General features: G+C 41.0%; 1 protein-coding gene across 2 annotated transcripts; it reads right to left on the bottom strand.

The window, feature by feature from the left end:
- Positions 1 to 12,701: 12,701 nt before the first annotated feature.
- LOC119336029 lies at positions 12,702 to 13,894 on the bottom strand. 2 transcript variants are annotated; one of them, XM_037608071.1, is made up of 4 exons: positions 13,812 to 13,894; positions 13,457 to 13,655; positions 13,105 to 13,290; positions 12,702 to 12,958 (listed from the first exon to the last, which is right to left on the bottom strand). In XM_037608071.1, the coding sequence occupies exons 1-4, from the start codon at positions 13,840 to 13,842 to the stop codon at positions 12,892 to 12,894; spliced, it is 483 nt and encodes a 160-aa protein (XP_037463968.1). In that variant the 5' UTR covers positions 13,843 to 13,894; the 3' UTR covers positions 12,702 to 12,891. The 2 variants fall into 2 exon arrangements, 1 of the variants encoding a protein (XP_037463968.1); XR_005162170.1 differs by having other exon boundaries at positions 13,105 to 13,387; positions 13,490 to 13,868.
- Between the last annotated feature and the right edge of the window lie 1,123 nt (positions 13,895 to 15,017).

Genomic DNA, 15,017 nt, shown 5'->3' on the forward strand with positions numbered 1-15,017 from the left:
GGGCATGGGAGAGATAGCATGAGAAATGAGAGTGGTCTAGGGAGAGAGAGACGAATATGACGTCACGACGAGAGATTCCCTTGAGTGTGTATATGCAAGGGGGAGGGGATAGAGGCACCAGGAGAATATTTTGTGTGTGTGTGGTGTTTGTGTTGGTATGTGTGGGTGTGAGAAGATAACGAGACGTGGGGGCAGAGGGTGTGTCACCGCGTGAGGTCCGGTGGGTCGAGGTGAGGCCCTTCGTTCGGTTCCATCCTGCGCCACATTGGTCGGCCCGTGACGCATTTAGGGAGACCCATGGATGACTAGTCGTACAAGACAAAGATAGCAGAATTGTGAAGGACTCTTTGTCCACTGACAAAGCTGGCTAGGATTTGTAACCCTAGGTTCCCGGACTAAGGTAACCCCTTTATCTCTGATATTACTATTCATCCAACCTAACTTTAAGGGGCATCCTACAGAATGCTCTGCTAGAATCATACTCATCGATTAGGAAGAGAGGTGTGAGACAATGCATGAGAGACAGGCCTAAAGATAATGTGCGTACAAGAGACACGTAGGCAGGTCTATGTATATAGAAAGGGTCGATGGGGATTGTGCGTGTGTATGCTTGCGAGAGGAAGAGTGCTCGTGATAAAGGTTAGTGAAAACAGTCGTAAATGGTTACGAGAGGGAGGGAGGGTTATATCGAGAGCATGTGTGTAAGAAAGACACCTCGGGAGAGTGTGTGTGAGCATGTGTAAGAGACCACCGACGGAGAGTGAAACTACACGTACAAGACTGATGTACACATTGATTAAAGATATAAATTGTATCCAAATATTATGATGGAATCATGATATTTGCAATTTGCGTAAGGAACGGTCATTGATCTATCAGACATCTAGATTCTATCGAATTTGAGCATGTCTATGTTATTATTCGACGCAATTGATCCACATAGTTAGTATTTTGAACTCCAGACAATGCATCGCTTTAGCAATCGAATATAAACGTGAGTATAGTTCATGTTGTGTGTGTAAAGCATATTATACATACGAAAGTTACACAATGAGCATTATAAATAGCTACCTATGAACTAGCATACATTGGAATTCAACTTAAGGTGGTTTTAAAAAAAATTGAATTCAACATGAAGTCCATTCAATTATTTGAATTTGATATCATGGAATTTGTAAATCATACCTAAATTATGGGGGCACCAATCTTTGCTCTGATTATGTACATAATAGCATATGTAGCCGTGTACAAAATAGATTCAAATTTAGCTCCTCCATTCCAAAATAATCGTAGTTATAGGATTTTCAAGTGTCAACATTTCAAAAAGAAGCGGATAATTTAATGAGATTTTCAAACATACAAGGTCAAATATAACGTTTTCAATTTAGGTCAATCCTCATAGTTCAAGAGTACTCTAAACATGAATGCTTGTGTTTCAAAATTTCGAACGAAGCGCCAAAAGAGCCTCTACTCACCCGAAACCGCGTGAGACCAATGTTTGGTAGTACAAGGAAATTACTTTCCTAATAACTCCGACCCATGAAACCTACCGGCCCAACGTCCAAAGGTCTAAACCGGGGTAGGTTTGTAGCTTCATCTAGACGCCATGCAACCGCCTCCAAAAAACATTCATACACAATGGTCGCCTAAGCACACATGCGCACAGCCAAAATCGCTCCCGCCCACTATTTGGGACACCTGGGATTACCATCCTACCCCCGACCCGTAGTAGGTGCAAAATTTAAGAGGGGGGCAAAATTTGTACTTTCCCCAAATTTCAAACCAGCCCGTCCCATCTTCTGTTCAAAAAAGCCAAAAACAAGCGCATCCCAAACCGAAACATGGTTCTCCCCCTCCCCCCGCCCACCCGTCCGATTCCCCATTCGTACTCCGTGGGCGCAAAAACTACCTCTCCACCAGCCGCGAAACCCCGGCGTCCTCCGTCCGCCACCCCATCCCACCCATCAACCGTCGCCCTCCTCCATCACGACGGAGCCGATACCCCTACGTCGTCGTCCACCGCTACCTCAACCACAACGCCTTCCACGGCTAGTAGTTGAAGCCGAGGCTGAGCCGTCCGTACCCGAGCCAGTTCAACCACGCCGTCCTGCGCCTCACCGCTGCCGCTCCAACTTCGCCACCTGATAACCCACAAGTATAGGGGATCGCAACAGCTTTTGAGGGTAGAGTATTTAACCCAAATTTATTGATTCGACACAAGGGGAGCCAAAGAATATTCTTGAGTATTAGCAGTTGAGTTGTCAATTCAACCACACCTGGATAACTTACTATCTGCAACAAAGTGCTTAGTAGCAAAAGTGGTATGATAGTAATGGTAACGGTAGTAAAAGTAAAGATAAATGTTTTTGGGTTTTTGTAGTAGTTGTAACAGTAGCAACGGAAAAGTAAATAAGCGAAGAACAATATGTGAAAAGCTCATAGGCAATGGATCAGTGATGGATAATTATGCCGGATGCGATTCCTCATGCAATAGTTATAACATAGGGTGATATAGAACTAGCTCTAATTCATCAATGTAATGTAGGCATGTATTCCGTAAATAGTCATACGTGCTTATGGAAAAGAACTTGCATGACATCTTTTGTCCTACCCTCCCGTGTTTAGCGGGGTCCTTACAGAAACTAAGGGATATTAAGGCCTCCTTAATAGAGAACCAGAACAAAGCATTAACACATAGTGAATACATGAACTCCTCAAACTATGGTCATCACCGAGAAGTATCCCGAGTATTGTCACTTCGGGGTTGTCGGATCATAACACATAATAGGTGACTATAGACTTGCAAGATAGGATCAAGAACACACATATATTCACGAAAACATAATAGGTTCAGATCTGAAATCATGGCACTCAGGCCCTAGTGACAAGCATTAAGCATAGCAAAGTCATAGCAAGATCAATCTCAGAACATAGTGGATACTAGGGATCAAACCCTAACGAAACTAACTTGATTACATGGTAAATCTCATCCAACCCATCACCTTCCAGCAAGCCTACGATGGAATTACTCATGCACGGCGGTGAGCATCATGAAATTAGTGATGGAGGATGGTTGATGATGACGACGGCGACGAATCCCCCTCTCCGGAGCCCCGAACAGACTCCAGATCAGCCCTCCCAAGAGAGATTAGGGCTTGGCGGCGGCTCCGTGTCGTAAAACGCGACGAAACTTTCTCCTCTATTTTTTTCTCCCCAAGACGGTATATATGGAGTTGGAGTTGAGGTTGGAGGACGTCCAGGGGGCCCACGAGATAGGAGGGCGCGCCCTGGGGGGCGCCTCCATGTCTCGTGGACAGCCCGTGGGCCCCCTGGCCTTGATTCTTTCGCCAAAAATTCTTATTAATTCTGAAAAGTGCCTTCGTGGATTTCCAGGACATTCCGAGAACTTTTCTTTTCTACACATAAAACAACATCATTGCAGTTCTGCTGAAAACAGCGTCAGTCCGGGTTAGTTTCATTCAAATCATGCAAGTTAGAGTCCGAAACAAGGGCAAAAGTGTTTGGAAAAGTAGATACGTTGGAGACGTATCAACTCCCTGATACGTCTCCAACGTATCTATAATTTTTGATTGCTCCATGCTATATTATGTACTGTTTCGGGCAATATTGGGCTGTATTTTCCACTTTTATATTATTTTTGGGACTAACCTATTAACCGGAGGCCCAGCCCAGAATTGTTGTTTTTAGCCTATTTCAGTGTTTCGAGGAAAAGGAATATCAGACGGAGTCAAAATGGAACGAAATCAACTGGAGAAGTTATTTTTGGAAGGAAAGCAACCTGATAGACTTGGTGTGCACGTCAGGGGAGCTACGGGCTGCCCACGAGGGTGGGGGGCGCGCCCACCCCCCTGGGCGCGCCCCCTGCCTCGTGGGGCCCCCGTAGCTCCTCCGACATACCCCCTGCACCCATATATACTCTCGTACCCTAAAACTTCCAGAAGGAGATTAGATCAGAAGTTCCGCCACCACAAGCCTCTGTAGCCACGAAAAACCAATCGGGGCCCTCTCCGGCACCCTGCCGGAGGGGGCCATCATCACCGGAGGCCATGGAGGAGTATCCCGGAGGGGTCTTCATCACCATGAAGGCCAAGGACCAGAAGGTGGAGGCCATGGAGGAGGAAGCACAATGTGGAGAACCTCTCCTCCTCTCTTTCGGTGGCGCCGGAGTGCCATCGGGAGGGGAATCATCGCCACGGTGATCGTCTTCATCAACATCACCATCATCATCCCCATCCTCATCTCTTTTACGCGGTCCACTCTCCCGAACCCCGCTGTAATCCCTACTTGAACATGGTGCTTTATGCCACATATTGTGATCCAATGATGTGTTGCCATCCGATGATGTTTTGAGTAGATATCTTTTGTCTTTGGGTTGATTGATGATCTAGATTGGTATGAGTTGTATGTTTTACTTTGGTGCTATCCTATGGTGCCCTCCATGTCGTGCAAGCGTGAGGGATTCCCGCTGTAGGGTGTTGCAATACGTTCATGATTCGCTTATAGTGGGTTGGTGAGTGACTGAAACACAAACCCGAGTAAGAGGGATTGTTGCGTATGGGAATAAAGAGGACTTGATGCTTTAATGCTATGGTTGGGTTTAACTTAATGATCTTTAGTAGTTGCGGATGCTTGCTATAGTTCCAATCATAAGTGCATATGATCCAAGTAGAGAAAGTATGTTAGCTTATGCCTCTCCCTCATATGAAACTGCAATAGTGACGGTCTTGTTAACAATTGCCTAGGACAATTCCGCACACCAATCCACCATTATTCCACACTCGCTATTTATAATATTTAGTATTATATTCTAACTTTATGATAACAACACCTACTTTTATGTTTTAGCTCTCCGATATCATGCAAAGTTATCCTCTTCATATCCACAACGTAGTTTTATTTCTCGTTTCTATTTGGAAGTAAACGTTCGGTGCACGTAGAGTCGTATCGGTGGCAGATCGGGCTTGAGAGAATATTGGTCTTACCTTTAGCTCCTTGTGGGTTCGACACTCCATACTTATCACTTCCATCTTTGGAGAGTGCTACGATGATTCCTTGCACTTGGGGATTATCAAGCTCTTTTCTGGCGCCGTTGCCGGGGAGCAATAGCATGGGGATGATATGCTCGTGTATGCTTGTTTGCTTTCTTCACTAAGTAGATTTTGTTTTTCCTTTTTGTTCCTGTTTAGTTGTGGGTGAAACATACAAAAAAAAAATTAAGAATGAAAATACAAAACAATTATTACTTGCCTTTCATGCCTAAAAAGTTTTTCAAAAAGAGAAGTGATTGGAAGGTTTTGCATTGAAGAAGTGGGGGTCGACCTTGAGCACTTGTGCTCATGCTCACGGAAACAATGTAGAATTTTTCATGGAAGTTTATCTGTAAATAATTATCCCTTTGTATATATTCATTGTATTATAAAAATAATGTGCCAAGCCTTGGTTTTAGGAAGGTTAGATTGCTTGTTTACTATGTGCAGAACAAAAACAGAAACTTTGGCTGTAGTGCACGAATTTACATTTTTAACTGGAAGGTCAAATGGTTCTGATTCTTTTTTCACATTACTTCTGTACAAAATTTTCGAATTGTAAAATTTAGATTATAATTTTAGGATTTACAGAAGTTTGGCAAACTTCCAGATTACTACAGACTGTTCTGTTTTTAACAGATTCTGTTTTGCGTGTGTTGTTTGCTTATTTCGATGAATCTATGAGTAGTATCGGAAGGTATGAACCATAGAGAAGTTGGAATACAGTAGATTTAACATCAATACAAATAAAGAATGAGTTCATTACTGTACCTAAAGGTAGTGATTTGCTTTATTACACTAACGGATCTCACAAGTTTTTGTTTAAGTTTTTGTGAATGAAGTATTTGAAGAACGAGGAGTTACCAATATGAGAAGAATAAAGAGAGACAAGAGTTCAAGCTTGGGGATGCCCAAGGCACCCCAAGTAAATATTTCAAAGGATACTCAAGCATCTAAGCTTGGGGATGCCCCGGTTGGCATCCCATCTTTCTTCTTCAACAAATATCGGTATACCTTGGTTTTTGTTTTGTTCACATGATTTGTGTCCTTTGTGCTTTTCTTTTTCTTCTAAAACCATGCTAGCATGATATATCCCTTCATTGATTTATAGAATACTTCATGTGCTTCACTTAAATCTTTTGAGTATGATCTTATAGAATTACTCTTTGTGCTTCACTTAAATCTTTTGAGTATGGTCTTATAGAATGCTCCATGTACTTCACTTATACCTTTTGGAGTATGAATAATACTATCATTTAAAGTGGGTTTGGAAGAGTGTCAACTTTAGGAATTAGTGACCGCACTATTTTGGAAGATATTGAATCTTAGTATGATATTTATGAGAGTGGATTTGGAAGAGTGTCAACTTTAGTTAGTAATGATTCCACTATTTCGGAAGAGGTTCCAATTGAGTATGAGAACAAAGTTGTTATCCATGATACTACTGAAAATTATTATGAGGGAGGAATACATGCTTGTAGGAGTTGCAATAATATTAAGTGTCCTCCCTATGTGCTTAAAGTTTTGAAAGTTATGCTTGTTTTGCCTTCCTATGCTAGTTGATTCCTGTTCCCATAAGTTGTGTGCTCACAAAATCCCTAGGCATAGGAAGTGTGCTAGATTTAAATATGCTAGTCATATTCTTCAAGATGCTCTCTTTGTGTTTCAATTCCTATCTTTAAAGTGAGCATCATTGAAATCATCATGCCTAGCTAAAAGGCATTAAAGAAAAGCGCTTGTTGGGAGACAACCCAATATTTACCCTTACTATTTTTGTGTGTCTACATGATTAAGCTACCGTAGTAATCATGTTTTATAGCTTTTGTTTCAATAAAGTGCCAAGTAAGACCTTTGGGAAGACTTGGGTGAAGGTTAAAGTGATCTTGCTGTAAAAAATAGAAACTTTGCACTCACGAGAATAGATGTCATTTTTTTTTACAGAAGAGTGATTTTGAGTTGATTCTTTTTGCAGAAGTTTAATAGACAAATTCCTCACGTCCACCAATTTATTTCATAATTTTTGGACTAGTAGAAGTATGGTTATTGTTCAGATCATTACAGACTGTTCTGTTTCTGACAGATTCTGTTTTCATTGCATAGTTTGCTTGTTTTCTAATTTCTATGACTTATATTTCTCAATATAAATTGTAGAAATGATATGGTACAGTAGGCATTGTGTGAGAACAATTATGAACCTTGTCTTTGACAGTACCCAAGTGCATGGTTTACTCTTTATCATACTAACCTATCTCATGAAGTTTGGATGAGTTTTGTGTGATTGAAGTTTTCAAGTTTTGAGTGAGATATCGATATGAGGAGAATAAGGAGTGGAAGGACCCTAAGCTTGGGAATGCCCGAGGCACCCCAAGGTAATATTAAAGGAAGACTCAAGCGCCTAAGCTTGGGGATGCCCCGGAAGGCATCCCCTCTTTCGTCTTCAAAACTATCGGTACACCTTACTCGGAGCTATATTTTTATTCGTCACATGATATGTGTTTTACTTGGAGCGTCATTTTATTTTGTTAGTATTAGCTAGCTGCTATTTAGAATAGTGTTTTGCATCTTTATTTTCAATAAAAATGTCAAGGATAGCCTTTACCATGCTTATTTTGCTAGTATACATGTTGCTGTTTGAAAACAGAAAGTTTACCGCTGTTGCAAAAATTCCCTAGAAAAGTCAGAGCATGATATAATGTTGAAACTTTTTTCATAATGAGTTCTGATAAATATACTACAGTGGGAATTTTCTCTCATAATTTTTGGAGTTAGGGAAGTATTGATACTGTTGCATTCTTTACAGGCTGTACTGTTTTGACAGATTGCTGTTATGTTTGCATTGTTTGCATATGTTTGCTTGTTTAATGATTCTATTTGAGGATAGGAGTATTAAATATGCAGAGGCATTTAGTATGCAATGTTGAATAATAATTCTAGTGATTTGTTATAGTAGAAATGATAAGGTTTTGCATTGGTTTATACTAACCCATCTCACGAGTTCTTGTTGAGTTTGTTGTGGATGAAGCTTTTGATAAAAAAAGAAACCGTGATATGAGATGAATTAAGCGGACACAAAAGTTCAAGCTTGGGGATGCCCATGGCACCCCAAGATAAACATTTCAATAAGTCTCAAGCATTTAAGCTTGGGGATGTCCCGTTAGGCATCCCACCTTTCTTCTTCAACAACTATCGGTTAGTATCGGTTGAACCTAAGTTTTTGCTTCTTCACATGAGTTGTGCTATCCTTGTAATGTCATTTTATTTTGTTTTACTTGCTGTTTGAATAAAATCATTGGATCTGAAATTTTGGATAGAAAAAGAATCCTCCCATGGCTAGTTAATTATTTGCCTACTCAGTGTCCTTCACTCATATCTTTTGGAGTAGTTTGTCATTTACCCTTGTGCTTCATGTATATCCTATGAGTAAATGAGGGAATGAATTGAATGTCATAAATCTGAATTTTTATATGTTTCATATGCTTATAACATGGTTAGTGATGACTTCACACATAGAAAGTATGAGGCATAAAAGTTATTGAGAGTTGGCAAACGTAGTTTTGGTCATCGTTGCAATTAATAGGAAGTAATAAGGAAAGAGAGGTTCACATACAAATATATTGTCTTGGACATCTTTTATGATTGTGAAGCACTCATTAAGTATGACATGCTAAAAGAGTTGACGTTGGACAAGGAAGACAACGTAATGGTTTATGTTTTCTGACATCTCAGTTAAAGTATATTGTCATTAAACTTCCAAACATGTTGAGCTTGCCTTTCCCCCTCATGCTAGCAAAATTCCTTGCACCAAGTAGAGATACTACTGGTGCTTCCAAATACCCGTAAACCTAGTTTTGCCATGAGAGTCCACCATACCTACATATGGATTGAGTAAGATCCTTCAAGTAAGTTGTCATCGGTGCAAGCAATAAAAATTGCTCTCTAAATATGCATGACTTATTAGTGCAGATAAATAAGCTTTGTACGAACTTGTTGTGGACGTAATAAAAGCGATGAACTGCATAATAAAGGTCTACATACAAGGGGCAATATAAAGTGATGTTCTTTTGCATTAAGATTTTGTGCATCAAACCTAAACGCGCATGACAACCTCTGCTTCCCTCTGCGAAGGGCCTATCTTTTACTTTTATGTTTTTACTTTATGCTTGAGTCAAGGTGATCCTCACCATTCCCTTTTTCATTTTATCCTTGGGCAAGCTCCTTGTGTTTGAAAGATCATGATATATATATCCAATTGGATGTAAGTTAGCATGAGCTATTATTGTTGACATCACCTAAAGGTGAATATGTTGGGAGGCAACACAATAAGCCCCTATCTTTCTCAGTGTACGGCTGAAACTCCATAACCACAAGTATTGCGTGAGTGTTAGCAATTGTAGAAGACTACAAGATAGTTGAGTATGTGAACTTGCTGAAAAGCTCTATTCTTGACTCTTTCTGATGTTATGATAAATTGCAATTGCTTCAATGACTGAGATTATAGTTTGTTAGTTCTCAATGAAGTTTCTGAACCATACTTGACATTGTGAATAGATTGTCACTTGATCATGAAAAGTTTTATGAGATAAGCTGCTATTATGACACATATTGATGCTAGAAAAAGTGATTGGAATTATCATTGATCAAACTTAAGCACTTACTAGCACTCCACATCAAAAATTATCTTTTTATCATTTACCTACTCGAGGACGAGCAGGAATTAAGCTTGGGGATGCCTGTCTCCAACGTATCTATAGTTTTTGATTGCTCCATGCTATATTATCTACTATTTCGGGCAATATTGGGTTGTATTTTCCACTTCTATATTATTTTTGGGACTAACCTATTAACCGGAGGCCCAGCCCAGAATTGCTGTTTTTAGCCTATTTCAGTGTTTCGAGGAAAAGGAATATCAGACGGAGTCAAAACGGAACGAAATCAACTAGAGAAGTTATTTTTGGAAGGAAAGCAACCTGATAGACTTGGAGTGCATGTCAGGGGAGATACGGGCTGCCCACGAGGGTGGGGGGCGCACCCACCCCCCTGGGCACGCCCCCTGCCTCGTGGGCCCCCCGTAGCTCCTCCGACGTACCCCCTGCACCCATATATACTCTCGTACCCTAAAACTTCCAGAAGGAGATTAGATCAGAAGTTTCGCCGCCGCAAGCCTCTGTAGCCACGAAAAACCAATCGGGGCCCTCTCCGGCACCCTGCCGGAGGGGGCCATCATCACTGGAGGCCATGGAGGAGTATCTCGGAGGGGTCTTCATCGCCATGAAGGCCAAGGACTAGAAGGTGGAGGCCATGGAGGAGGAAGCACAAGGGGGAGAACCTCTCCTCCTCTCTTCCGGTGGCGCCGGAGTGCCATCGGGAGGGGAATCATCGCCACGGTGATCGTCTTCATCAACATCACCATCCTCATCTCTTTTACGCGGTCCACTCTCCCGCACCCCGCTGTAATCCCTACTTGAACATGGTGCTTTATGCCACATATTATGATCCAATGATGTGTTGCCATCCGATGATGTTTTGAGTAGATATCTTTTGTCTTTGGGTTGATTGATGATCTGGATTGGTATGAGTTGTATGTTTTACTTTGGTGCTGTCCTATGGTGCCCTCCGTGTCGCGCAAGCGTGAGGGATTCCCGCTGTAGGGTGTTGCAATACGTTCATGGTTCGCTTATAGTGGGTTGGTGAGTGACTGAAACACAAACCCGAGTAAGAGGGATTGTTGCGTATGGGAATAAAGAGGACTTGATGCTTTAATGCTATGGTTGGGTTTTACCTTAATGATCTTTAGTAGTTGCAGATGCTTGCTAGAGTTCCAATCCCCGCGCGTTGCTGCGGGACTTATAGTTGATTTTGCATGTAGATCATGCGTTGCTCCATAGTAGATGGCTCCACGTGAAAAAGGATAGCACGAAGAAACATCTTGTTTTCTCCAATTTAACATCGTCAAACAAAACTAACAAACTCCATCAGGCCATTCAGAACATAAAACAAAATGAGGTAATATAAATGGCACCAAAAGATTCAATATGAAATGCAATAGAGGGTGAAGAGCAAGTAGTGAGCCGCCACCTGACACCATGTTGAAATGTATAACGTGAGATTCATTTATTATATTTAGATAGCTTGAAGGAACATCTGAACTGTTTCTTATCCAGCTTCGTTATATTATTAATGTATTACAAAGGAAGGATGGAAGCAAATTAAAGATCACCTATTTTAGTTATAACATTTACCTTCAATTATGCAAATGAGATGATTTATTTTCTTCTTTGAAGGTAGGCCAACTCTGGACGGTGAAACGTAATAAAATAGAAATGAGCAAACATAAAAAAAATGGATGCATCAGCACAATCCTTTTTACAGATTTCTTTTTGAAATATAGGACATGAGATTAATGCTATGTGAAATATATTAACAAAATATTAAGGATAATGACGAATTCATTCCTGGCTGATCCTTCAAACTTGTAGTGTTTTTTTTTTCAAATGTAAGAGACAATAGAATGTATCTTGTTTCACAAAAAAAATGATAGATGTATTTCCCAAAGGATAATATAATGTAGATGCAGATGAGGGCCCCAATTTTATGCTGGAGATTTGCATCACTGTGTATGAACTGTCAAATTTCACAAGATGCATGGGTAAAAGAATAAAATTATTCAGAGCATTGCTTACCTGACTAAAAATGAAGGAACATAATATGCAAGATGTAAAACACAGGCAACAAATTTTGGATGTAGTTTCTATATAATATAATGAGTATAACATATGAACCGAAGGGGGTGCGCTAGTTGAACTGTTAACACAATATTGGATCTACATATGAACCGAAGGGGCCACAATTAAGTTGGGGGCATTTAAATTCATATTTCTACAGTTAACAAAGGGAGTAACTCAAGAAAATGCATTGATTGATAATCCATGAGGTAGTCAAGTGAACTTACATTCTGAAATCCCTGTCGTCATTAATAGCCCATGGGATTACAAAGTTGTGTCGACAGAGGACACTTGGAGTAGTAGTGGGTTAGCAAGAGTAATCCCGTGAGTGGTTGGATTGGTGTTACTACAACTATAGTCTGCATTTGTTAACTCTCCTGTAACACTATTTCTGCCAACCTGAATATAACGAATTATCATGCGCAGAGCTCCTATCGATACTTTGGCATTTTTGCAAACGAAACCAAGAAATGACTTGGTACAACATACATTGTCATGATTTATGATATAGATATATAATTAAGTACGATAATAGATAAAATGAATGCATGTTGGGCTAGAGATGAGAAGATAAGTACAATAGCATGTAAGCTTACCTGGATAAAGAAATGGAGAAAACACATTGTGAGAGCACATGCTTTCATTGCGGAACAAACCTGCATGGGCGCATGTAGATCCAAAGGTTTGACAGATACAATATCCAACATTTGCTCGTGAATCATCAGTTCTGTGTAGCCAACCAATTAGAGGGGATACTGAATCCCATAGAACTAAGTTAGTAAAAACAATTCATTACCAAATTTTATGCAAGAAAAATATTTTCCTGGGATGCGCAATAATGACAATACATGCCAGTGAAGAGCATTTTGGTATTTCAGAGAGAAAAGAGACATCACGTGATAAAATAAACATAAGAGATCCACATCTCTGAAGAAAATCAAGGAAAATTAATGACCATTGTGTAACATTACCAAACCTTGTTGAAAATAGAAGCCTATACTATACTTCCTCGGTTGCAGTAGTCGTGTACAGAAACAATTCCTACAACTTTGATATTGATCTTGATCGTAGCTGGTTGCAGATGACCTAGATCAATACTTGCCTTGGATCAGTACCCTGTGTCAGGTAGCAGAAACGGAGAACAATTTGAAGTCAACAGCTGTGCAGATCTTGGGTAGAGCATCAATCCTGATAAGAAAAAGGACAGCGGATGATCAGCTGATGACCATAGTCCACACCGCGTGATTCAGGGTGTGGTTGCAAATTTGATGTTAGGTGATTAGTACGAAACAAATCAACATATAGATTGCCAGAGTGATGCAAGGTTGACGTACGTAATTTTGTGTCCACAAATGCAAAAAATATATAACCAAATTATGACTTCCCAGCTTCGAGAATGGGGCACTCCCATCTTCCACACGGGCAATGAGATGATGCCACGGCGACGACTCCTCCAGGCAGGGGGTGACTGCGTGTTCAGGATCCGTATTGCGCAGGGTAGCCAGTCACACATAATTTCTCTGCATCCAATGGCACGGCAGTAGATCTTCAGAATTGAGAGCGGACGCACGCTGCACCGCTACGTAGCCGGCGGCGTGAGAGGAGGAGGCGGAGGGACTGATGGAGGAATCACACATATCCCGTTAATTAGAAACTACACGTGTAACTAATATTGAATAATTTCACCTAATCACACGATTTAGGATTTGAGAGGTGGACCCTGAAGTGGAGGAGGGAGCTTGATATGGGTCCATTCCACCGCACAACAGCCGACGCTCCATGTGGCACTGGAGGACGCGCCAATCCACGGTGGCGACATGGATGGCAGGTGGTCGACCGCCCTGTGGAGCGGCGGCAAGATTCGAGATTGAGGGCATCCCTGTGACTGCACAACGCCCACCATCAGCAAACATGCCTACCTAATCTCCCCCATCAGTCCTGGCAAGATCAGGCAAGATTAAAAGCAACGTCGGCTATCAGCAAGCATGTCTGCCTAACGCCGGCGAGAGAGAGAGAGGAGGAGAGACAGGAAAGTACTAACCCGTGGGAGATAAAACGCCGGATTGCCTCATCAGTTATGGGAGGCCGAAGAGGAAGCGACAGGGAAGAGAATCGAGTGGGTGGGCAGGCGTCTAGCGGCACAGTGGGAGAAAAAAATAGAGGATGACGTGGCTTTATAGATGTCCGTGAAAATTGCTGAGATGGAGTAGTTGCATGTGAAGATGAGGTGGATAGCTTGCATGTCAAGAGAAATAGGATAGTGGGGATGAACTATTTAGGTATTATAGATTTAGTATTATATTCTAACTTTATGATAACAACACCTACTTTTATGTTTTAGCTCTCCGATATCATGCAAAGTTATTCTCTTCATACCCACAACATAGTTTTATTTCTCGTTCCTATTTGGAAGTAAACGTTCGGTGCACATAGAGTTGTATCGGTGGCAGATAGGGCATGAGAGAATATTGGTCTTACCTTTAGCTCCTTGTGGGTTTGAAACTCCATACTTATCACTTCCATCTTTGGAGAGTGCTACGATGATTCCTTGCACTTGGGGATTATCACTCCCCCAAGCTTAAACCTTTGCTTGTCCTCAAGCAATTCAGTTGATAAACTGAAAGTGATAAAGAAAAACTTTTACAAACTCTGTTGCTCTAGTTGTTGTAAACATGAAAAGCCAGCATTCAAGTTTCAGCAAATATTATGAACTAACCATACTCACAATAACACATAGGTCTCACAATTACTCATATCAATAACACAATCAACTAGCGAGCCATAATAATAAAACTCGGATGACAACACTTTCTCACAATAATCATAACATGATATAACAAAATGGTATCTCGCTAGCCCTTTCTGAGACTGCAAAACATAAATGCAGAGCACCTTTAAAGATCAAGGACCGACTAAACATTGTAATTCATGGTAAAAGAGATCCAATCAAGTCATACCCAATATAAACCAATAATAATGAATGCAAATGACAGTGTGCTCTCCAGCGGGTGCTTTTTAATAAGAAGGGTGATGACTCAACATAAAAGTAAATAGATAGGCCCTTCGCAGAGGGAAGCAGGGATTTGTAGAGGTGCCAGAGCTCAATTTTAAAATAGAGATTGAATAACATTTTGAGCGGCATACTTTCGCTGTCAATGCAACAACTATGAGATGGCTGTATCTTCCATACTACATGCATTATAGGCAGTTCCCAAACAGAATGGTAAAGGTTTATACTCCCCCAACC

Source organism: Triticum dicoccoides, chromosome 7B (assembly GCF_002162155.2).
Source record: "Triticum dicoccoides isolate Atlit2015 ecotype Zavitan chromosome 7B, WEW_v2.0, whole genome shotgun sequence".
NCBI lineage: Eukaryota > Viridiplantae > Streptophyta > Magnoliopsida > Poales > Poaceae > Triticum > Triticum dicoccoides.

What these genes read in the sequence shown, in the direction of transcription:
- LOC119336029 (XM_037608071.1), bottom strand. Translation starts at nt 13,842, where the DNA reads ATGAGGCAATCCGGCGTTTTATCTCCCACGG. An exon ending in ATCCTAAATCGTGTGATTAG is followed by an intron (nt 13,291 to 13,456) that starts GTGAAATTATTC and finishes CATTGGATGCAG; the next exon opens with AGAAATTATGTGTGACTGGC. An exon ending in ATTTGTGGACACAAAATTAC is followed by an intron (nt 12,959 to 13,104) that starts GTACGTCAACCT and finishes TTTTCTTATCAG; the next exon opens with GATTGATGCTCTACCCAAGA.